The sequence below is a fragment of the Lithobates pipiens genome, unplaced genomic scaffold (assembly GCF_037356315.1).
Source record: "Lithobates pipiens isolate NorthernLeopardFrog02 unplaced genomic scaffold, aLitPip1_a1.2 Scaffold_23, whole genome shotgun sequence".
Classification (NCBI taxonomy): domain Eukaryota; kingdom Metazoa; phylum Chordata; class Amphibia; order Anura; family Ranidae; genus Lithobates; species Lithobates pipiens.
This window is the reverse complement of record NW_027507785.1, coordinates 32,113,393-32,136,456: the sequence shown is the minus strand read 5'-3', so window position 1 is coordinate 32,136,456 and position 23,064 is coordinate 32,113,393. Positions and strand designations below refer to the sequence as shown.

Genomic DNA, 23,064 nt, shown 5'->3' with positions numbered 1-23,064 from the left:
GGGCCACTCCAAACGAGCTGCACAGTGGAGGTAAGTATAACATGTTTGTTATTTTTAAGAAAAATACCTTTACAACCACTTTAACTGATAGGCAGAAATTTCTGGTTGCTCATTGTTGAAAGGCAACATGGTCTAATGCCATATTTCTGGAGTTTCTTTGTCAGTTTTACTGCGTTTATTGGTAACTGTGTTTTTGGTATTATGCAGAGTTTGAATTGGATCTGTCATAAATCCGTTACATTTCTGTTTCCCATTCCCAAAGCTTAGCCATGCTGATACTTGTAGTTCCATGGCGTTAAAGGGTAAAGGTCTGACGTTCTTCCTGGTTGATACCAGGTCTGGGATGTACCAAGTTGCACATCAAAGCTTTGTAGCATATTAGACCTCCATCAAGGCTGAATGGTGCTTGGTTACGGATCATCTGATGCAGGCAAGCTGACAAGATGATTGGTGAATGTCCTGCTACAGAAGATCAAAAGATAAAAGGCATTGAAGATACATAGACATGTACATAGACATGGACAATGCTGCCCCTAGAGGCCAATACAGCAGGACGGACAGTAATATAATTCCCATAAGTACTGTGATTTGTCAAAAGTTTAGATAAGATGGCAATGGGGTTGGGTCTGGATGGTGTATGATTAAAGCATAAAGGACTGAACGAGTCAGAGAGTCTCCTCTGCCTCTACCCTTTTTCACTGATGGCTCTTGCCTAATGGTTCTAAGCCTCATGTCTATTCCTCTGTTGCCATCTGAGCCCAGCTTTGAAAGAAAACCTTGAGGAAAGTATTGGGATAAGTATCTTTTGATATTCCTGTATTATATGTTCTAGTGTTATATGCTGTTTAATATCTTTCTTTAGTATTTTCATGTTAGCGTTTTCCTACTTTCTTGGGAAATAAATAGGACTTTGTTTTATTAAGCCGTGTGCTTGTTTTCATAGCTAACCTTGTACAGGGGGTCCCCTACTTACAAGCATCCGACTTATAAACGACTCCTACTTACAAACGGAGGGAGATAACAGGAACGAAGAGGAAATCTACCTTGAGAAAGGGAAATTCTCTCCTGTAAGAGTTAATATGGGAAAAAAGGTGTCTCCACTGATGCTTTATCACCAATCCTTGTTTCCCTATAAGCCCAAAATTTTAAAAATCTAATTATCATTGGGACAGAAAGTGAGGTGAAATCTTCTGTACAGGGGCACAGACAGCTAAACAAATGTTACAGAGGTGATAACCCTTCCCTATGTTATCCAAAAAGCTTAAAAATAGATTTTTTGGCTGGAGCTACACTTAAATTTTGTTTTACCTGTTCCGACTTACAAACAGATTCAACTTAAGAACAAACCTACAGTCCCTATCTTGTTTGTAACCCGGGAACCCCCTGTATTATAGTGATATCAACAGTAACACGTGATCAGAGTTTTAATATATTAGCTAACAAGGGGAATAGGCAAGGTAATACATAGGTGCAATAAATAAAGGGAATCCGCAACCACCCTCGAATTATAATTATTTGCACTTAATTACTTCACTCATGGAAGCCCTAGCAACCTCCTGGAGGAGGCTCCACAGAACACTGGTTGGGGAATGGCTGGCTACAGATGATTAAACCCCCTTCCGGGTCTTATTTTAAGACTTTCTTTTCTGTTACTTTGTAGAAAATGAAGATTGAACTGGAGCATGTCAAGCAGCAGCTCTCGGTAAGTAGTTCAGTGGGTCAGAAAAGCATGCAGGTGGCATGATTTATATGGGGTCATATGCAACATTGAGGGGTCCACCCCTTGGTCTCCATCCCTAGTTCTGGTGACCAGGAGATGCCATTTTGCTTGCAGCACCATCTGCCGAAGGGGCACCCCATGCTTTATCTTTGACCAATAAGTATCTTCTAATGAACCCCCCCCCCCGTGTTCCTGTGGGTTACCGCTGTATCCTGAACACAGGCTGAGCATGGCTCTCAACTAAAGTTCAATCCAAAGCAGAAACTCCAGGCAGATATCAGGAGCGCAATATTTGCAGCTTTGCATTCATTTAAAGATCACACGTGTATGCTTTTAAATGCAAATATTAAAGCGGAGCTCCACCCTAAAGTGGAACTTCCGCTCATTGGAACCCCCCCCCCTCCTCTGGCGCCACAATTGGCACCTTTCAGGGGGGAGGGGGGTGCAGGTACCTGTACAGTACAGGTATTTGCACCCACTTCCGGCATAGATATCCGCAGAATCTGCGGATATTTACGCCACTTCCTGCGAGTCCCCAGCTGTCTGCTGGGAAACACGCGGATCCCAGAGACAGAGGGGACCATCCTTATTGCGCAGCGCGACTCGTACATGCGCAGTAGGGAACCGGGAAGTGAAGCCGCAAGGCTCCACTTCCTGATTCCCACACCCAAGATGGCGGCGGCAGCACCCGAGAGACGATCGAGAGATCGGCTTCGGGTGCCGACATCGCGGGCGGGTAAGTTTCCTTATTTTAAAAGTCAGCAGCTGCAGTATTTGTAGCTGCTGACTTAAAAAAAAAAAAAAAAACGGCGGAACTCCCGCTTTAAGTACTGAAATTCTGTTCTTGCTGCAGTGCTCATGTGCTAAGAACATGCTGATAGAAGGAGGGAGCAGAGTGACCGAGAGATGAGCTCACCAGTATTCTGCTTCTCCGTTCACTGTCCAGTCACAGGCCTGGGGGAGGGGCAAGACCTGTAATGATTCCTGAATTGCAGTATAGGAAACTTGGGTCTTCTGCCCTGATTGTCAGGGCTGTGTATTGTGGAAAAAAGGGCAACTCCCTTGCAACAGAATACTTACCTTTGCAGTAAGTCAAATCTTTGATCTCTTGAAGGATTAAGGGTGTGGCGGGTATCTGCCGCTTCTGCGTGTATATTCCATGTCTGGTCCCTCGTGTTTTTTTTGTAATTTGACCACCAGTGACCAAACTGGCCTATGACTGTCATGATGGAGAGGCCCTTTAACCTTTCTCTGCTGCTGTCCTAACTATTACGGACGGCCAATAGTGACCTGCTTTTTTATTTTGATTTTTTTGTGTGGTTTTATTTATTTATTTATTTATTTAATTTTTTTTGTGTGTTTTACTAAGCTCCCAACTTTGTAGTAGAAGTGATTTGGGGTACTATAAAACTGATCACTTCTACATGCATGTGTATCTTCTGCTTCCACCACCTGCCTGCCATGTGTCCCTGTCTCTCCTGGGTGCCCGGGAATTCGTAAATTCATAAATTCGATAATTCGTAAATTCATAAATTTGAAAATTCGTAAAATTCATAAATTTGAAAATTCAAAAATTTGATAATTCGGAAATTCATAAATTTGGAATTTGAAAATTCGGAATACGTAAATTCATAAATTCGAAAATTTGAAAATTCAGAAGTTCGGAAGTTTGAAAAATTCGAAAATTGGAAATAACCAACTAACTAATAACTAATACATTATATGTATTGGAATTTCCTTTTCAAATGGATGGTTTGGTTGTTAGTGAACATAATGAATACAAATCGATGCGAAAATTACGAATTATCCAAAATATCTAATACCGCATCTAAACAAATGTAACGGAACGAATTAATAATAATAAATAATATGTTTTTTTTAATTATTATTTTATTATTCATTTGTTACGTTACATTAGTTTAGATACGGAATTCGTTATTGTGGATAATTCGTAACTTCGAATAAATTCATATTTGTTATGTTCATAAACAGCCAAATTTTGAAAGGAAATTCCAATACCTAGAATTTAATAGTTATTTAGAATTTTAGAATTTTTGGGTTTTTGAACTTTAGGATTTTCGTTCTTTTGAAATTTCGGATTTTCATTCTTTTTAATTTCCAAATTAGAAAATTTGGATATTTCCAATTTAACTAATTTGTCTAAATTTTGTTTTTAAAAAAACGAATTCGGAACTAAACAAATTGCACATGTCTAAAAAAAATATATATGCACTGTAACTGTACTAATGACACCGGCTGGAAAGGGGTTAAACCTCTAAGGCAATCAAAGGGTTAACTATGTGCCTAACCAGTGTTTTGGTGTACTGTGGGAGGTGCTTTTACTAGGAGAAGTCATGGATTTTATTCTGTGCTTTGCAGGGAAAGAAAATCTATTACTTCCCCACTGACAGGACAGAGCTCTGCCCCGTTTACATAGGTGGAGCCCTGTCCTGTGTACATTCCTGACGCTCGCCAGGTGTTGGTGATAATCCATTGGCCGGCACCCAGTGATTGACATCTGCTGTGTTTAATCACAGCACGGCCAGGTCGCCAGCAGCACGTGGGCGCCCCCTACCTGCAAGTCTCTGATCACATACTAAGTACGTGATCTGGCGCAGCCAAGAGCCACCTTATTATATCTGTTATATGGTTAATGAACATCAGCATTAAAATTTGCAACTTCTGCTATTTAAGGCCTCGGGCACACTGGGGCGTAATGAGTTTTTTTTCCCCTGCTTCTAAAACTCCCCTGCGTGTTGGCCTATATGTCCATACACACCTAAACTTTTAGCAGCGTTTAGGGGCAGGAAAATAAAACCCCTACCAGTGTGTCCAGGAGCAGCAGAGTTTTGGCAGAAAAAAACGCTAAATGCTTCTAAACAATAGCCAGAATAAATGTAAAATTCTGACCGATTAAAATAAATGCCCAAATGCTGCTAAACTAGTTTAAAAAAATCCAGCTTAGATGATATTTTAACTCTGATTTTCTCCTGTCAAGGGAAACGATGTTTTAGGGTCAGTTCACACTGCAACACAGAGCGGCCGGCGCGATTCACTACTGCAGACCGATCTGCGTTGCCAGCTGCGCTAGGGGCAGTGTGGTGCCCAATTTCTTTTTCGTTTTGTAGAAGCTTTCTTAACATGGTGCAGCTATGGATCCCTGTGGTGATGGACGTTTCACCATGTCGCTGGTTAATATAGTGTGAATTGGTCCTAAAAACAGACATATTTTGTCTATATTTTTGTTCATATTTTCTCGATTTTTTATTTATTTATTTTTTGTCCATATTTTGTAAATTTTTTTTGTCCATGTTTCGTCTATTTTTGTCCAGTCTATATTTTTGTTCATATTTTGGTCCATATTTTGTCCCTATTTTTTGTTCATATTTTGTCCATTTTTTTTTTTTGTCCATGTTTCATCTATATTTTTGTCCAGTCCATATTTTTGTCCATATTTTTGTCCATATTTTGTCTATTTTTGTTCATGTTTTTGTCCATTTTTTATGTATTTTTTGTCCATTTTTTTGTGTCCACACTTTGTCTAATATTTTTACCTATATTTTTGTTCATCTTTTGGTCCATATTTTGTCCCTATTTTTTTGTTCATATTTTCTCGATTTTTTTTTTTTTTTGTCCATGTTTAGTCTATATTTTTTCCAGTTCATATTTTTGTCCATATTTTACTTTGTCCATATTTTGTCTATTTTTGTTCATATTTTTGTCCATTTTTTTTATTTATTTTTGTGTCCATATTTTGTCCCTATTTTTTGTTCATAATTTTGTCCATATTTTTTGTTCATATTTTGTCCATTTTTTTTTTTTGTGTCCATATTTTTTGTCCAAATTTTGTTTATATATTGGTTCAGATGTTGTCCCTATTTTTGTCTTGTCCATATTTTCTCCATATTTTTTTTTTTTTTATTTTGTTCATATTTTTGTCCATAGAAATCCTAGTCCTTTTTTATCCCTCAATACAAGGATGAAAAACAGACAGCTGGAATGGCTTTGTGACGGGGTATCTGATCCCATAAATTATATCACTTTTTGGGGGATTAGATGCATTTTTTTTTTTTTATGTAAAAAAAAAAAAAATTTTAAAAATAAAAAATCACATTTTGGTGTGTAATGCACAAAATGGAAAAAAATAAGTCTCTGGCACCGATCTACGATTGCGCCCTCAATACTTGATAGTGATCATTGAAGCCCAGCTCTGGGTACAAGAAAAAAAAAATCCCCTTGCAGTGGCCCCGCCCCCTTACTGCCCAAGTGAAACGCTCATTGGGGGAGGGGCGTCGAGCTGAAGTTTCATTGGGGGGCGCATCAGCATTATGGTTGCCCTTAAAGGGCGGTTGTATTTGTAAGACTATCCAGAGCACCACGCCTCCTTACAGATGTCATGAGCTCCACCCACCATAAGTCAAGTCCCACCCTCCCTTACATCATAGTGCCCCCCCTCCCCCTTACTTTTGCTGATACCGGGAAGAACCTGGGGGTGGAGCTAGGAAGCGGTAAGTGCAGGGTCTGGAGGGGGACCAGAGGTGGGCTAGCCTCAGCTGCCAGAGTCTGCTGAAAGCTGAGACTAGGGGAGGCGAGATGAGGGGGTGCTATGGCTGCACGGGGAGTTGCAGGATCTATAGGAGGAGTTCTGTTCTCCTCTCTGCTGCCGACAACAGAGACGTACCTCTCTGTGACTGCACAGAAAAGCGCAGGATCTGAAGGAGTTCTGACATCCTCTCTGCTGCCAACAACTGAGACGGGATAGGGGACAGAGCCAAGCCTCTCTGCCGCTGCACAAAGAAGCGCAGGATCTGTAGGAGCAGTTCTGTCCTCCTCTCTGCTGCCGACAACGGAGATGGCGGAAGGGGCAGAGACTTGCATCTCTGTGGCTGCACGGAGAAGCGCAGGATCTGTAGGAGGAGTTCTGTCTTCTCTGCTGCCGACAACTGAAATGGGAGATGGGATAGGGGACAGAGACAAGCCTCTCTGCGGCTGCACAGAGAAGTGCAAGATCTGAAGGCGTTCTGTCGTCCTCTCTGCTGCCAAAAACTGAGATGGGAGACAGGATAGGGGACAGAGACATGCCTCTCTTTGGCTGCATGGAGAAGCGCAGTATCTGAAGGAGTTCTGTCATCCTCTCTGCTGCCGACAACTGAGACGGGATAGGGGACAGAGACGAGCCTCTCTGCCGCCGCACAAAGAAGTGCAGGATCTGTAGGGGAAGTTCTGTCCTCCTCTCTGGTGCTGACAACGGAGATGGCGGAAGGGGCAAAGACGTGCATCTCTGTGGCTGCACGGAGAAGCGCAGGATCTGTAGGAGGAGTTCTGTCTTCTCTGCTGCCAAAAACGGAGATGGGAGACAGGATAGGGGACAGAGATGAGCCTCTCTGCGGCTGCACGGAGAAGCGCAGGATCTGAAGGAGTTCTGTCATCCTCTCTGCTGCCGACAACTGAGATGGGACATAGACGAGCCTCTCTGCGGCTGCACAAAGAAGCACAGGACCTGTAGGCAGGGCCGCTAATAAGGCAGTACAACTGATCCTGTTGTACTGGGCCCAGGCCCCATCAGCTAGACAGGGGGGGCCAGGGCAGCTTTATTGTTCATGTCTGCCTAAATGAATAAATGGATTTTACTAGACCAAACCATCACTCCTACTTGCTTACAAGAGCTTAAAATAAATTTCCCTGGGCCCCATCATGTCAACAGAGGGGCCCAGAAGGTGGAAGCAGAGAAGGGACTTTTTTTACGGGGTGTAGGCGGATAAAGTCAGTGCTGCTTTTACACTGCACCGCTGGGGGTAGGTTGGGTGTAGGCATGGTTGGGGGGGGGCCCCTATCAGAAGCGCTGTATGGGGCCCCATGATTTCTAACAGTGGCCCTGCCTGTAGGGGCAGTTCTGTCCGCCTCTCTGCTGCAGACAACAGAGACGGCGGAAGGGGCAGAGACAAGCCTCTCTGCGGCTGCATGGAGCAGCACAGGATCTGTAAGAGGAGTTCTGTCATCCTCTCTGATGCCGACTGCTAAAACGTGGTGGGGGCGGAGATGAGGGAGGCACCGCAGCTGCAGGAGAGGTGCGAGGGACACATGAACTGACCTGGAGGGCCGGATTCATCCTGCTGGCCTTGTGTTTGACACATGTGGATGGGGGGGGGGGGGGGGTTTAACGAATGAGCTGTAGTACTTCTTCTCTTATTCTCCCTTCCATCTGTGTGACAAAGCCTCTTTAACACAGTCCTGCTGGTGGTCACATATCGTACCAATAGCCCTTATACACGAAGATGGCGAGGGCCCGCCCACAACACGGAGCATTGGAGAGAAAAAGCGCAAGCAGCCAGGGGGAACCAAGGTAAAATGTAAGTATTGCAGCCTTTTCCTTTTTTTTTTTATCTATATTTCTGTTTTTCCTTTTACAGAATGAAACCAACCAGATCCGGGCCGACACAAAACTGGACATAAACCTGGAGCGCAGTCGTCTGACCGATTTGGTAATCACCGCCCAGCCCCCCCCAATGAACATAGTGAAAGATGATCAGTATACTTTCATCAAATGTCTCTGCTGCCATCCAGTGGTCACAAGCAGAAGTGACAGTGTAAAATGTTCTATTGCTGTGCAATTCTTTTTTCCCTTAGCGCAGGTGAGCCGTTCTACTATCTAAACCAGCCCATGCATGTGTAGTATTATTTTTATTTTTTTTCATTCAACCAGAGGGTTGAATGAAAAAAAACTGACTTGATTTCCCCATCCACACACTCGATGGGGAAAATCCTCCCGCTGAGCTGTTGCATTCCGACAGCGGGGAGACTCCCTCGCAAATCCGAATACAAAGGTCAGGTCTGCAGGCTATAATCCTTCTCTACTCTTATCCTATACTAGAAAAAAAAAAATAGTAAAACAATACTCTTAATAGGTTGCCGATAAGGCCCCCCTTTCACACTTGTGCGACCGGGAAGTGGCGTGATTTTGCCGCAATTTCTTTTGCCGTGATTTTAAAAACCATGGGAGTACGGCTTGCTAACCACTTAAGGACCAGCCTCGATATTTTGGTGTTTACGTGGTTTTTTTTTTTATTTGCTAGAAAATTACTTAGAACTCCCAAACATTATATATTGTTTTTTTTTTTTTTCCTAACACCCTAGAGAATAAAATGGCGGACGTGGCAATACTTTTTTTTTTTTTTCACACCGTATTTGCACAGTGGTCTTACAAGTGCACTTTTTTTTTTTTTTTGGGAAAAATGTGAAAAAATGTAAATAAAAAAAAAAGACCGCAGTAAAATTGGCCCAATTTTTTTTTTTTTATATTGTGAAAGATAATGTTACGCCGAGTAAATTGATTACCCAACATGTCACGCTTCACAATTGCCCCCGCTCGTGGAATGGCGACAAAGGTTTAACCTTAAAAAAAAATCTCCATAGGCGACGTTTAACCACTTGCCGACCGCCGCACGCCGATGTACGTCGGCAGAATGGCACGGGCAGGCATAAGCACATACATGTACGTGATTTGCCTCCCGCGGGTCGGGGGCCCGATCGGGCCCCCGCCCGGTGCCTGCGGCGGTCGGTTTTCGTTCGGGAGCGATCCCGGACGAGGGGACGGCCATTCATTCATGGCCACCCCCTCGCGATCGCTCCCGACGAATGGAAATCCCCGGTGACATCACTTCCTCTCCTGTAATGTAAACACAGGAGAGGAAGTGATGTATTCTCTCCTCCGTGTCGGTATTTTTCGTTCCGACACGGAGGAGAGCGGATCAGTGAGTTGCACCAACACATCCCACGCACAGTAGAACATGCCAGGCACACTCACACCCCCCCTTTACCCCCCGATCACCCCCCCAATTACCCCTGCCCCCCAGTCACAGTGACACCAATGTCATTTTTTTTTTTTTTTTTTTGCATTGGTGTCATTTGTGACTGTAATAACTGTTAGGGCAGTTAGGGTTAGCCCCCTTTAGTTCTAATGTACCCCCCTAACCCCCCCAATAAAGGTTTAACCCCGTGATCACCCCCCGTCGCCAGTGTCACTAAGGCTGGGTTCACATTGCAGCGGTTTATGAGAACGAATGTGATTCGCACCGCACTGCAGTGCAAATCACATCCGATCTCTGTGCGATTCGAGTTCAGCCATTCGCCGCACCCGCCGCACCCGCCGCAAATTCGCACGGGACCCTTTTTTTGGCCCGCAGCAGAATCGGATCGCATGGGTGTTCACACCATGCGATCCGAGTTTGCAGATCGCACTGCGATATGCGAACTGATCTGGGGGTGTCAGTAACATTTCACTGACACTCCCAGCAGTTCGCATAGGGCAGTGTGAACTGCCGCCGGGAGGCATGCGATGCGGGAACCCGCCGCGGATTCGCGGCGTTTCCGCATCGCTCCAGTGTGAACCCAGCCTAATAAGCGATCATTTTTCTGATCGCCGTATTAGTGTCACAGGTGACGCTAGTTAGGCAGGTAGGTATTTAGGTTCGCCGCAGCTTTTTATAGCGCTAGGGACCCCCATATACTACCGCATAAAGCCCCCTGATTGCCCCCTAGTTAACCCTTTCACCAGTGATCACCATATAACTGTTACAGGTGACGCTGGTTGGTTAGTTATTTTTTTATAGTTTCAGGGCACCCGCCATTTATTACCTAATAAAGGTTTAACCCCCTGATCACCCGGCAGGTGTCATTTGTGACTAATAACTGTTAGGGCAGTTAGGGTTAGCCCCCTTTAGTTCTAAGGTACCCCCCTAACCCCCCCAATAAAGGTTTAACCCCGTGATCACCCCCCGTCGCCAGTGTCACTAAGGCTGGGTTCACATTGCAGCGGTTTATGAGAACGGATGTGATTCGCACCGCACTGCAGTGCAAATCACATCCGATCTCTGTGCGATTCGAGTTCAGCTATACAGATAGTATGGCTGAATTCGTGTCGCACCCGCCGCACCCGCCGCAAACTCGCACGGGACCCTTTTTTTGGTCCGCAGCAGAATCGGATCGCATGGGTGTTCACACCATGCGATCCAAGTTTGCAGATCGCACTGCGATATGCGAACTGATCTGGGGGTGTCATTAACATTTCACTGACACTCCCAGCAGTTCGCATAGGGCAGTGTGAACTGCCGCCGGGAGGCATGCGATGCGGGAACCCGCCGCGCATTCGTGGCGTTCCCGCATCGCTCCAGTGTGAACCCAGCCTAATAAGCGATCGTTTTTCTGATCGCTGTATTAGTGTCACAGGTGACGCTAGTTAGGCAGGTAGGTATTTAGGTTCGCCGCAGCTTTTTATAGCGCCAGGGACCCCCATATACTACCGCATAAAGCCCCCTGATTGCCCCCTAGTTAACCCTTTCACCAGTGATCACCATATAACTGTTACAGGTGACGCTGGTTGGTTAGTTATTTTTTTATAGTTTCAGGGCACCCGCCATTTATTACCTAGTCTCACTAGTGTACCCCTAAATTTAGGGGTGTCTACTTTCTAAAATGGGGTCATTTGGGGGGGGGGGGTTGTGCCATCTTGGCATTTTATGGCCTTCAAAACTGTAACGCCCTTAGAAAGCCTGAAGGCGGTGCTTGGTTTTTGGGGCCCCGTACGCGGCTAGGCTCCCAAAAAGTCCCACATATGTGGTATCCCCGTACTCAGGAGAAGCAGCAGAATTTATTTTGGGGTGTCATTTCACATATGCCCATGGCATTCGTGAGCAATATATCATTTAGTGACAACTTTGTGAAAAAAAAAAAAAGTTTGTAATTTTCCCGCAACTTGTGGCAAAATATAAAATATTCCATGGACTCAACATGCCTCTCAGCAAATAGCTTGGGGTGTCTACTTTCTAAAATGGGGTCATTTGTGGGGGTTTTGTGCCATCTTGGCATTTTATGGCCTTCAAAACTGTAATAGGTAGTGAGAAGTGAACTCAAAAAATTACGCCCTTAGAAAGCCTGAAGGCGGTGCTTGGTTTTCGGGGCCCCGTACGCGGCTAGGCTCCCAAAAAGTCCCACATATGTGGTATCCCCGTACTCAGGAGAAGCAGCAGAATTTATTTTGGGGTGTCATTTCACATATGCCCATGGCATGCATGAGCAATATATCATTTAGTGACAACTTTGTGAAAAAAAAAAAAAAAAAAAAAGTTTGTAATTTTCCCGCAACTTGTGGCAAAATATAAAATATTCCATGGACTCAACATGCCTCTCAGCAAATAGCTTGGGGTGTCTACTTTCTAAAATGGGGTCATTTGTGGGGGTTTTGTGCCATCTTGGCATTTTATGGCCTTCAAAACTGTAATAGGTAGTGAGGCGTGAAATCAAAAATTTACGCCCTTAGAAAGCCTGAAGGCGGTGCTTGGTTTTCGGGGCCCTGTACGCGGCTAGGCTCCCAAAAAGTCCCACATATGTGGTATCCCCGTACTCAGGAGAAGCAGCAGAATTTATTTTGGGGTGTCATTTCACATACGCCCATAGCATGTGTGAGCAATATATCATTTAGTGACAACTTTGTGTAAAAAAAAAAAAAAAATTTTTTTTTTGTCATTATTCAATCGCTTGAGGCAAAAAAATAAAATATTCAATGGGCTCAACATGCCTCTTATCAATTTCCTTAGGGGGTCTACTTTCCAAAATGGGGTCATTTGGGGGGGTTTTGTACTGCCCTGTCATTTTAGCACCTCAAGAAATGAGATAGGCAGTCGTAAACTAAAAGCTGCGTAAATTCCAGAAAACGTACCTTAGTTTGTAGATGTGACAACTTTTGCGCAAACCAATAAATATACAATTATTGACTTTTTTTTTACCAAAGACATGTGGCTGAATACATTTTGGCCTAAATGTATGACTAAAATTGAGTTTATTGGATTTTTCTAATAACAAAAAGTAGAAAATATCATTTTTTTTCAAAATTTGCGGTCTTTTTACGTTTATATCGCAAAAAATAAAAATCGCAGAGGCAATCAAATACCATCAAAAGAAAGCTCTATTTGTGGGAAGAAAAGGACGCAAATTTTGTTTGGGTACAACATTGCATGACCGCGCAATTACCAGTTAAAGCAGCGCAGTGCCAAAGTGTAAAAAGACCTCTGGTCATTTACCAGCAAAATGGTCCGGTCTGAAAGTGGTTAAAAAAATTCTACAGGTTGCATGTTTTGTGTTACAGAGGAGGTCTAGGGCTAGAATTATTGCTCTCGCTCTACCAATATCGGCGATACCTCACATGTGTGGTTTGAACACCATTTTCATATGCAGGCGCTACTCACGTATGTGTTCACTTCTGCACACGTGCTCGGCGGGACAGGACGTGTTTAAAAATTTTTTTATTATTATTTATTTTACCTTTTATTTTTTATTTTTACACTGTTAAAAAAAAAAATGTCACTGTTATTCCTATTACAAGGAATGTAAACATCCCTTGTAATAGAAAAAAACCATGACAGGACCTCTTAAATATGATATCTGGGGGTCAAAAAGTCCTCACATCTCATATTTAGACTAAAATGCAATAAAAAAAAGTAATTAAAAAAAAAATCAATAAAAAAAATTGGCCCTTTAACCACTTCGCACCCAGGCTAATTCTAACATTTCTCTCCTACATGTAAAATTCATAATTTTTTTGCTAGAAAATTATAGAACCCCCAAACATACATTTTTAGCAAAGACCCTAGAGAATACAATGGCGCTCGTTGCAACTTTTTATCTCACACGGTATTTGCGCAGCAATTTTTCGAACAGGTTTTTTGCAGGAAAAAACAAAACGTTTCATGCTTTAAAAAAAAAATACAGTAAAGTTAGCCCAATTTTTTTGCATAATGTGAAAGATAAAGATATGCCGAGTAAATAGATACCCAACATGTCACGCTTCAATATTGCACGCGCTTGCGGAATGGCGCCAAACTTTGCCCCATAGGCAACGCTTTAAATTTTTTTACTGGTTACATGTTTTGAGTTACAGAGGAGGTCTAGGGCTAGAATTATTGCTCTCGCTCTAAAGTTCGCGGCGATACCTCACATGTGTGGTTTGAACACCGTTTTCATATGTGGGTGGGACTTACGTATGCGTTCGCTTCTGCGTATGAACTCACGGGGACAGGGGCGCTTTACATTTTTTTTTTTTATTATTGTTAATTTTACTTTTATTTTTTTAGTTTGACACTTAAAAAAAAAAAAAAAATGTGATTACTTTTATTCCTATTACAAGGAATGTAAACATCCCTTGTAATAGGAATATGGCACGATCGGACCTATTTACAGTGAGATATGGGGTCAATAAGACCCCACATCTCACCTCTAGGCTGGGAAGCCTAAAATCAAAAAAAACTTTTTTTTTTTAAATGGTCACGGCTTCCCAGCAGAGGCGGCGATGTTATTTGAATGCAGAGGCCGGGCGTGACGTCATAACATCGCGCCCGGCCTCCGAACGATCATAGAGACTCCGGCAACCATCTGGTCCGCCGGAAATCTCTATGATCACCATCCGGGGGCCGGCAGATACTGTGTCCGACTCACCGATGGAAGCGATGAGTCGGTAGAAGCACCGGAGGGGGTGGGGGAGGGGGCGTCCCCTCCCGCCGCCCGTAAGAACGATCAAGCGGCGGAACAGCCGCTATGATCGTTCTTTATGGTGCAGGGAATCGCCGGCTGAAAATGCCAATATCTGAATGATGTAGCCTCAGGCATCATTCAGATATAAGCCCGGAAAGTCAAGGATGTCCCAGGACGTACCTTGGGCGCCAAGTGGTTAAGAGCTGTGGGTGGAAGTGATGTTTTGATGTCACTTCCCCCCAGTAATTGTATGGAGACGGGTGGGGCCATCTTCCCCTCACTCGTCTCCCTGACAGGAGACAGGACGCGATCGCCTCCGCCGCTGCCGACAGCTCCGGCAAGCGCCGGAAGGCTCTGGTAAGTGGCAGGAGCAGGGGGGCCCTCTCCCGCCACCAATAAAAGTGATCTTGCTGTGAATCCGCCGCAGGGACCACTTTTATCTTGTAGTGGACCGCCCGCTGAAGAAGGGGATAACGGGGTTATGGCCGCTAGCTGCTGCCAAAAGAACGATATCCTCCTTCAAACAGCCGCCATAAAACTGCGGCGGGTGGCCCGTAAGTGGTTAATGCGACTTTTGCAGTCCCAAGTCGCAGGACAAGTATGAAAGGGGTCTAATGCAACACGTTTCAATGCATACACTAACGCAGGCGGGCTCTGAAAGTGGGATTAAACTCTAAGGGCCCCTTATAATACAGAGCATTGGGGACAGGCTGCACATGCTCAGTTCGGTTTGTGTATATCTAGAGTATTTTTTTCTTTTTTTTTTTTTTTTGGGAGGGTGCATGTGATCAGCACAGGGTCAATCAGTACTGTCCAGACAGAGGGTCAGGGGTCATGCAGCCTCATAGGACAGTCAGTGGAGAATGAAAACTCCTCCTACAAGCTTTAACCAGACACTGATAAGTAGTCACAAGGCTGCTATATACTGCTGATGTAAAAAGGTATTTAGCAGTTTATATTTACTAAAATAATTGCATTTCCACGTTCTGTGTACTGTGGGAGACCAGATACCGTGATTGCAGGGTCCTGGGTTTAGTAAAACTTTAAGGCCCCATGCACACCAAAACACGGTTCAGAAAACTTGCGTTCCGTGTGCGTTTCCCACACCGCATTCGAAACGCACTTCTGTTGTGATCTACAGTGGGTGTCAGTGTCGCGCTGCTCCCAGTGACGACCCCCAAATGCGGTGCTTTCGCCTGCACCTGATCGCATGGTTCCAAAGTACCATGTGATCAGGTTGTGGTGCGTTTTATAAAATGAGTGCTTGCACTGCTATTGGTTTGGTGCGATTTTAGCCTGTTCAAAATGAATGGGCTGGAATCGCACCGCGCTGAGCTGCACGTGAATCGTGTTCCTGACCGATTCCTAGTGTGATCCGGCAGCTCTAAAACTTGTGGTGCTGTTCGTGCCGATAATAATTTATTTCTTTTATATTTTAGTTCACAGATCAAGAGAAGAAGCTGATGGAAGCCAGCACAGAGTTCCATAAAAAGGTGATTTAGAATAATGCTCAACTTGAAATATTAGAACAAAATGAAAGGTTGCATAAAAATGCATAAAAATAAAAAATCGCATTAAAATAATGTGCAAAAAAAAAAAATCTTTTCTTTGCAATTAACTTACCGTATATACTCGAGTATAGGCCGACCCGAATATAAGCCGAGGCCCCCAATTTACCCCCAAAAAAACTGGCAAACTTATTGACTCGTGTATAAGCCGAGGGTGAGACATGCCTGTCCATCCCTGTGTGTGTGTCCGTCCCTGTGTGTCCGTCCATCCCTGTGTGTGTGTGTGTCCATCCATCCATCCATCCCTGTGTGTGTGTGTGTCCATCCATCCATCCATCCCTGTGTGTGTGTGTGTGTCCATCCATCCATCCATCCCTGTGTGTGTGTGTCTCCATCCATCCATCCCTGTGTGTGTGTGTCTCCATCCATCCATCCATCCCTGTGTGTGTGTGTCTCCATCCATCCATCCATCCCTGTGTGTGTGTGTCCATGTGTGTTTCCGTGTGTGTGTGTGTGTGTCCGTGTGTGTGTGTGTGTGTGTCCGTGTGTGTGTGTGTGTGTGTGTGTCCAGCCTACCTGTGTCCCGAGCCTCCGTCCCGTGCCTTGCCTCCTTGCCTCCGTCCCGTGCCGTGCCTCCTTGCCTCCGTCCCGTGTCGTGTCGTGCCTTGCCTCCGTCCCGTCCCGTGCCGTGCCTTGCCTTGCCTCCGTCCCGTGCCTTGCCAGGATCGCCTCGGCGGCCATTCTAAAATTCAAAAGCCCCGCCTCCGCCTGTGATAGGCGGAACACTGAATTTCCCAGCAGCCTGTGTTCCGCCTATCACCGATATCGTCTCATCCTCGTACTACGGACGAGGATGAGACGATGTCCGTGATAGGCGGAACACAGGCTGCTGGGAAATTCAGTGTTCCGCCTATCACAGGCGGAGGCGGAGAAGGAGGCGCGGCTTTCAAATTGTAGTATGTCCGCCGTCTGTCTGCTCGATACGCTGATCGAGCAGTCAGACGGCGATGACTCGAGTATAAGCCGAGGGGGGCACTTTCAGCCTCAAAAAAGAGGCTGAAAATCTCGGCTTATACTCGAGTATATACGGTAACTGTTTGTACAAGAAAGATAATTTTTAGTGTGATTTTAAATGTGAACAAAATGTCTTTTTACAGTGTTTATAATAAATAAAAAAATTAATTGAATACTTCTGCTATGGGCGACACCTCTGCGCCGGATCACGTGTGTGTATGTATAGATGTGTGTGTATATATATATATATATATATATATATATATATATATATATATATATATATATATATATATATATATATATATATATATATATATATATATATATATATATATATATATATATATATATATATATACAGTACCTTGCGAAATTATTCGGCCCCCTTGAACTTTTCAACCTTTTGCCACATTTCAGGCTTCAAACATAAAGATATAAAATTTTTATTTTTTGTGAAGAATCACCAACAAGTGGGACACAATTGTGAAGTGGAACGAAATCTATTGGATTTTTAAAACTTTTTTAGCAAATAAAAAACTGAAAAGTGATGCGTGCAAAATTATTCGGCCCCTTTACTTTCAGTGCAGCAAACTCACTCCAGAAGTTCAGCGAGGATCTCTGAATGATCCAATGTTGTCCTAAATGACTGATGGTGATAAATAGAATCCACCTGTGTGTAATCAAGTCTCTGTATAAATGCACCTGCTCTGTGATAGTCTCAGGGTTCTGTTGAAAGCGCAGAGAACATCATGAAGACCAAGGAACACACCAGGCAGGTCCGTAATACTGTTGTGGAGAAGTTTAAAGCCGGATTTGGATACAAAAAGATTTCCCAAGCTTTAAATATCCCAAGGAGCACTGTGCAAGCGATCATTTTGAAATGGAAGGAGTATCAGACCACTGCAAATCTACCAAGACCTGGCCGTCCCTTTAAACTTTAATCTCAGATAAGGAGAAGACTGATCAGAGATGCAGCCAAGAGGCCCATGATCACTCTGGATGAACTGCAGAGAACTACAGCTGAGGTGGGAGAGTCTGTCCATAGGACAACAATCAGTCGTACACTGCACAAATCTGGCCTTTATGGAAGAGTGGCAAGAAGAAAGCCATTTCTCAAAGATATCCATAAAAAGTCTCGTCTAAAGTTTGCCACAAGCCCCCTGGGAGACACACCAAACATGTGGAAGAAGGTGCTCTGGTCAGATGAAACCAAAATCAAACTTTTTGCCCACAATGCAAAACGATATGTTTGGCGTAAAAGCAACACAGCTCATCACCCTCAACACACCATCCCCACTGTCAAACATGGTGGTGGCAGCATCATGGTTTGGGCCTGCTTTTCTTCAGCAGGGACAGGGAAGATGGTTAAAATTGAGGTGAAGATGGATGCAGCCAAATACAGGACCATTCTGGAGGAAAACCTGTTGGAGTCTGCAAAAGACCTGAAACTGGGACGGAGATTTATCTTCCAACAAGACAATGATCCCAAACATACAGCAAAATCTACAAAGGAATGGTTCACAAATAAACGTATCCAGGTGTTAGAATGGCCAAGTCAAAGTCAAGACCTGAATCCAATCGAGAATCTGTGGAAAGAGCTGAAAACTGCTGTTCACAAACGCTCTCCATCCAACCTCACTGAGCTCGAGCTGTTTTGCAAGGAAGAATGGGCAAGAATTTCAGTCTCTCGATGTGCAAAACTGATAGAGACATACCCCAAGCGACTTGCAGCTGTAATCGCAGCAAAAGGTGGCTCTACAAAGTATTAACGCAAAGGGGACGAATAATTTTGCACGCCCCACTTTTCATTTTTTTATTAGTTAAAAAAGTTTCAAAAATCCAATAGATTTCGTTCCACTTCACAATTGTGTCCCACTTGTTGGTGATTCTTCACAAAAAATAAAAATTTTATATCTTTATGTTTGAAGCCTGAAATGTGGCAAAAGGTTGAAAAGTTCAAGGGGGCCGAATACTTTCACAAGGCACTGTATATATATATATATATATATATATATATATATATATATATATATATATATATATATATATGTATGTATATGTATGTGTGTGTATACCGTGGGACTCGATGTGCGTTGGCACCCGCCAATCATCAAGCAGAGCGGCAGAATGGCGGTCTGCCTATGTAAACAAAGCAGGGACTAGGATCCATGTCTTCCTCTATTAAAAACACCTCTCCCACACTGTAGTAAAACACTGGCTAGGCACACGTTGTAACCCTTTGATCGCCCCTGATGTTAACCCCTTCCCAGCCAGTGTCCTTAGTACAGTGACAGTGCATTTTTATTTTTTACATATATATATATGTTTTTTTTTAACGCTGATCACTGTATTAGTGTCACTGGTACCCCCAAAAGTATGTGTCAGAATGTCTGCTGCAATATTGCAGTCCCGCTACAAGTCGCTGTTTACCACCATTACTAGTAAAACAAAAAAAAAATATCCCATAGTTTGTAGATGCTATAACTTTTGTGCAAACCAATCAATATACGCTTATTGGGATTTTTTTTTTTTTACCAAAAAAAATGTAGCTGAATTCATATTGGCCTAAATTTATGAAGAAATTAGATTTTTTTTTTTTTTCTTCAATTTTTTTATTGGATATGTTTTATAGCAGAAAGTAAAAAAAAAAGAAAAAGTTTTTTCAAAAGTGTCGCTTTTGTTTTGTTTATAGCGCAAAAAAAAAAAAAAACCACAGAGGTGATCAAATACCACCAAAAGAAAGCTCTATTTGTGGGGGGAAAAAAAAGGACATAAATTTTGTTTGGGTACAATGTCGCAGAACCGCGCAATCATCAGTTAAAATAACGCAGTGGACGTATCGCAAAAAAATGGCCTGGCCATGAAGGAGGGGGAGGGGTTACGTTTTCCAGAGGTCAAGTGTGGTTAAAAAAAAATGCTACTGGTCAAAATAGGAAAAACAAACCTTGTTTTTAATTTAATTTTTTATTTTTTTTTGTACCGTATATACTCGAGTATAGGCCGACCCGAATATAAGCCGAGGCCCCCAATTTACCCCCAAAAAACTGGAAAACTTATTGACTCGTGTATAAGCCGAGGGTGAGACATGGCTGTCCATCCCTGTGTGTCCGTCCATCCCTGTGTGTGTGTCCGTCCATCCATCCCTGTGTGTGTGTCCATCCGTCCATCCATCCCTGTGTGTGTGTCCATCCATCCATCCATCCCTGTGTGTGTGTCCGTCCATCCATCCCTGTGTGTGTATCCATCCATCCATCCATCCCTGTGTGTGTGTGTGTGTGTGTGTGTGTATCCATCCATCCATCCCTGTGTGTGTGTGTGTGTGTGTGTGTGTGTATCCATCCATCCATCCATCCCTGTGTGTGTGTGTGTGTGTGTGTGTGTGTCCATCCATCCATCCATCCCTGTGTGTGTGTCCGTGCAGCCTTGTGTGTGTGTCCAGCCTACCTGTGTCCCGAGCCTCCTCCGTCCCGAGCCTCCTCCGTCCCGAGCCTCCTCCGTCCCGAGCCTCCTCCGTCCCGAGCCTCCTCCGTCCCGAGCCTCCTCCGTCCCGTGCCTCCTCCGTCCCGTGCCTCCTCTGTCCCGTGCCTCCTCCGTCCCGTGTCGTGCCGATGGATCGCCGCTCCAGGATCGCCGCTCTTCTCGGCGGCCATTCTACAATTCAAAAGCCGCGCCTCCGCCTCCGCCTGTGATAGGCGGAACACTCAATTTCCCAGCAGCCTGTGTTCCGCCTATCACGGACATCGTCTCATCCTCGTCCGTAGTACGAGGATGAGCGGATGTCCGTGATAGGCGGAACACTGACTGCTGGGAAATTCAGTGTTCCGCCTATCACAGGCGGAGGCGGAGAAGGAGGCGCGGCTTTTGAATTTTAATGTCCGCCGTCTGTCTGCTCGATACGCTGATCGAGCAGTCAGACAGCGGTGACTCGAGTATAAGCCGAGGGGGCACTTTCAGCCTCAAAAAAGAGGCTGAAAATCTCGGCTTATACTCGAGTATATACGGTAAGTTGATTACATATAAAATAAAATATCTTTGCAAATTTTTTTATAACGTTTTCTAAGTCGGCCTTCTCCTTTTATAATAATTTAATACCGGATACTCAGACTCTTGTATAACCCAGTCATGACACGATTCTGTAAGTCTTCTTGCTCCCCATAGATAACTGTAGCACTCCCTTTTGATAATAAAGCGGTGGGATTCCCAGTGTACATTGTATAATTCATACACATTGGGATTCTGTGGCTGGTCTTTGTGCATTATGTTCCTCCGAGCATGCGCCGCACCCCCCAGTACAATCGGAGATGAGATCTGTTCTATTCACGGCCGGGCGTTGATCAATTACAGATGAGACACTTGTAATGTTCATATCTGATTTTTGGGTAAAGTTTCCAAGATGTCAGGACTGGTTTGTCTTTTAACCACTGCGACCTATGGCAGATTTACCCCCCCCCCCCCTTCATTACCCAGGCCATTTTTTGCGATACAGCATTGCGTTACTTTACCTGACAATTGCGTTGTACATAATTGAAATTTCTGTCCTTTTTTTCCTCACAATTGGAGTTTTTCTTTTGGTGATATTTGATCACCTCCGCAACCTTTATTTTTTGCTTTATAAACAAAAAAAAGCGACAATTTTGAAAAAAAAACAAAACAATTTTTTAATTACTTTTTGCTATAATAAATATCCCTTTAAAAAAATATAAAAAAAATAAAAAATCTTCCTCAGTTTAGGCCGATATATATATTCTTCTACATATTTTTGGTTAAAAAAAAAAAAAACACGCAATAAGCGTATATATTGATTGGTTTGCGCAAAAGTTATAGCGTCTATAAAATAGGGGATAGATTTATAGCATTTTTTATTATTTTTTCTACTAATAATGGCGGTACAATAGAAGAGAGAAATATCGCGGTCTAAAAAATTTATTAATAACTAACTATAAAGCAGCAACTGATATATGAGATACACATATAACAGAAATAAAGAAAGGAAGTTCGTTGCGCTGACAGTGAAATAAATGATATTCAGTCAGTGTGAACATAAACATGAATATTACAGCAAGGTAAGTAAACATTACCACAAAGTGATAAAGCTGTGAGGATCGCATATATATATATATATATATATATATATATATATATAATATTTACAAACCGTGATAGAGCAAATCAAGTCATAGTGAATGGCCTGATAAATAAAGTCCACAGATGAACTTATTAAATCTGACATGCGTGTAGTCTTCCACCACCACGTGCTAAACACCATAACAATTATGCCCTTACCAGAGGGCAGGCAATGAAAGCCTGCGGCTATAAACCCAGCCCGGGCCTTTATCCAGGAGGATCTGGAGTCTGGGACAAGGGGACAACCCGCAGCCGGTAAATCGGTGTAGAATAGATCCACGGATTCACGATGGTAAATGGTTGTCACTCGGAAACAAAAACAAGGGGGCTTCCCATAGTGAAATGCTGATGCAAATGTTTATTTAGATCAAATAAATCACACTTGCAAAAAAAACTGAAGTAAAAATAGCATGTATCGCCGGCCGGCTCGCGATCGCCCGTTCGCTCAGAGGGTAACGCGATGACTGGGGTACCAGACTACGTCAATCTTATGACAAAACGCACGTTGGGTGGACAAGGACGTACTGACGACATGGCATTACCCTCTGAGCGAACGGGCAAGTAATATTCATGTTTATGTTCACACTGATTGAATATCAGTTATTTCACTGTTATCGCAACTAACTTCCTTTCCTTAATAATGGCGGTGATCAGCGATTTCTAGTGTGACAGTGACATTGCGGCGGACATATCGGACACTTTTGACATTTTTTTTGAGACTAATGACATTTATACAGCGATCAGTGCTATAAAAATGCACTGATTACTGTATAAATGTCACTGGCAGGGAAGGGGTTAAACACTAGGGGGTGATCAAGGGGTGGCATGTGTTCCCTGGGAGGTATTTCTAACTGTAGGGGGGAGGGGACTGACTGGAGGAGGAGAGAGCTCGCTGTTTCTGATCATTAGTCAGGATGAGCTCATTGTGTCCGCCGACCACCTGCGATCGCTCCACAGAGAGCCAGAACGGGGGATCTGTCAATGTAAACAAAACAGATCCCCGTTCTCCCAGGGGAGTAGAGAGAGTTTGTCTGTTCCTAGTGATTAAGGATGAGCTTATCAGGCGTGTTCGCAAACCGCACATGCAGAGCCCGCCATGAAGTCGGCACTGCACGGCGCTAATCACAGGCAGTGAGACATTTTCCGATCTCTGCAGCCGCAGATCAGGAAAAT

The 23,064-nt window shown here is 43.7% G+C and overlaps 1 protein-coding gene across 2 annotated transcripts in view; it reads left to right on the top strand.

Annotated features, from left to right (window-relative positions):
- The window catches only part of CCDC90B (coiled-coil domain containing 90B), a 76,667-nt gene that overhangs the window by 34,515 nt on the left and 19,088 nt on the right, over nucleotides 1-23,064 (top strand). For both annotated transcript variants that reach the window (XM_077451404.1, XM_077451403.1), the window contains exons 5-7: nucleotides 1,661-1,702; nucleotides 8,131-8,202; nucleotides 15,682-15,735. In XM_077451404.1, the coding sequence (XP_077307530.1) occupies nucleotides 1,661-1,702; nucleotides 8,131-8,202; nucleotides 15,682-15,735 (168 nt within the window). The remainder of the gene's footprint in view (nucleotides 1-1,660; nucleotides 1,703-8,130; nucleotides 8,203-15,681; nucleotides 15,736-23,064) is intronic.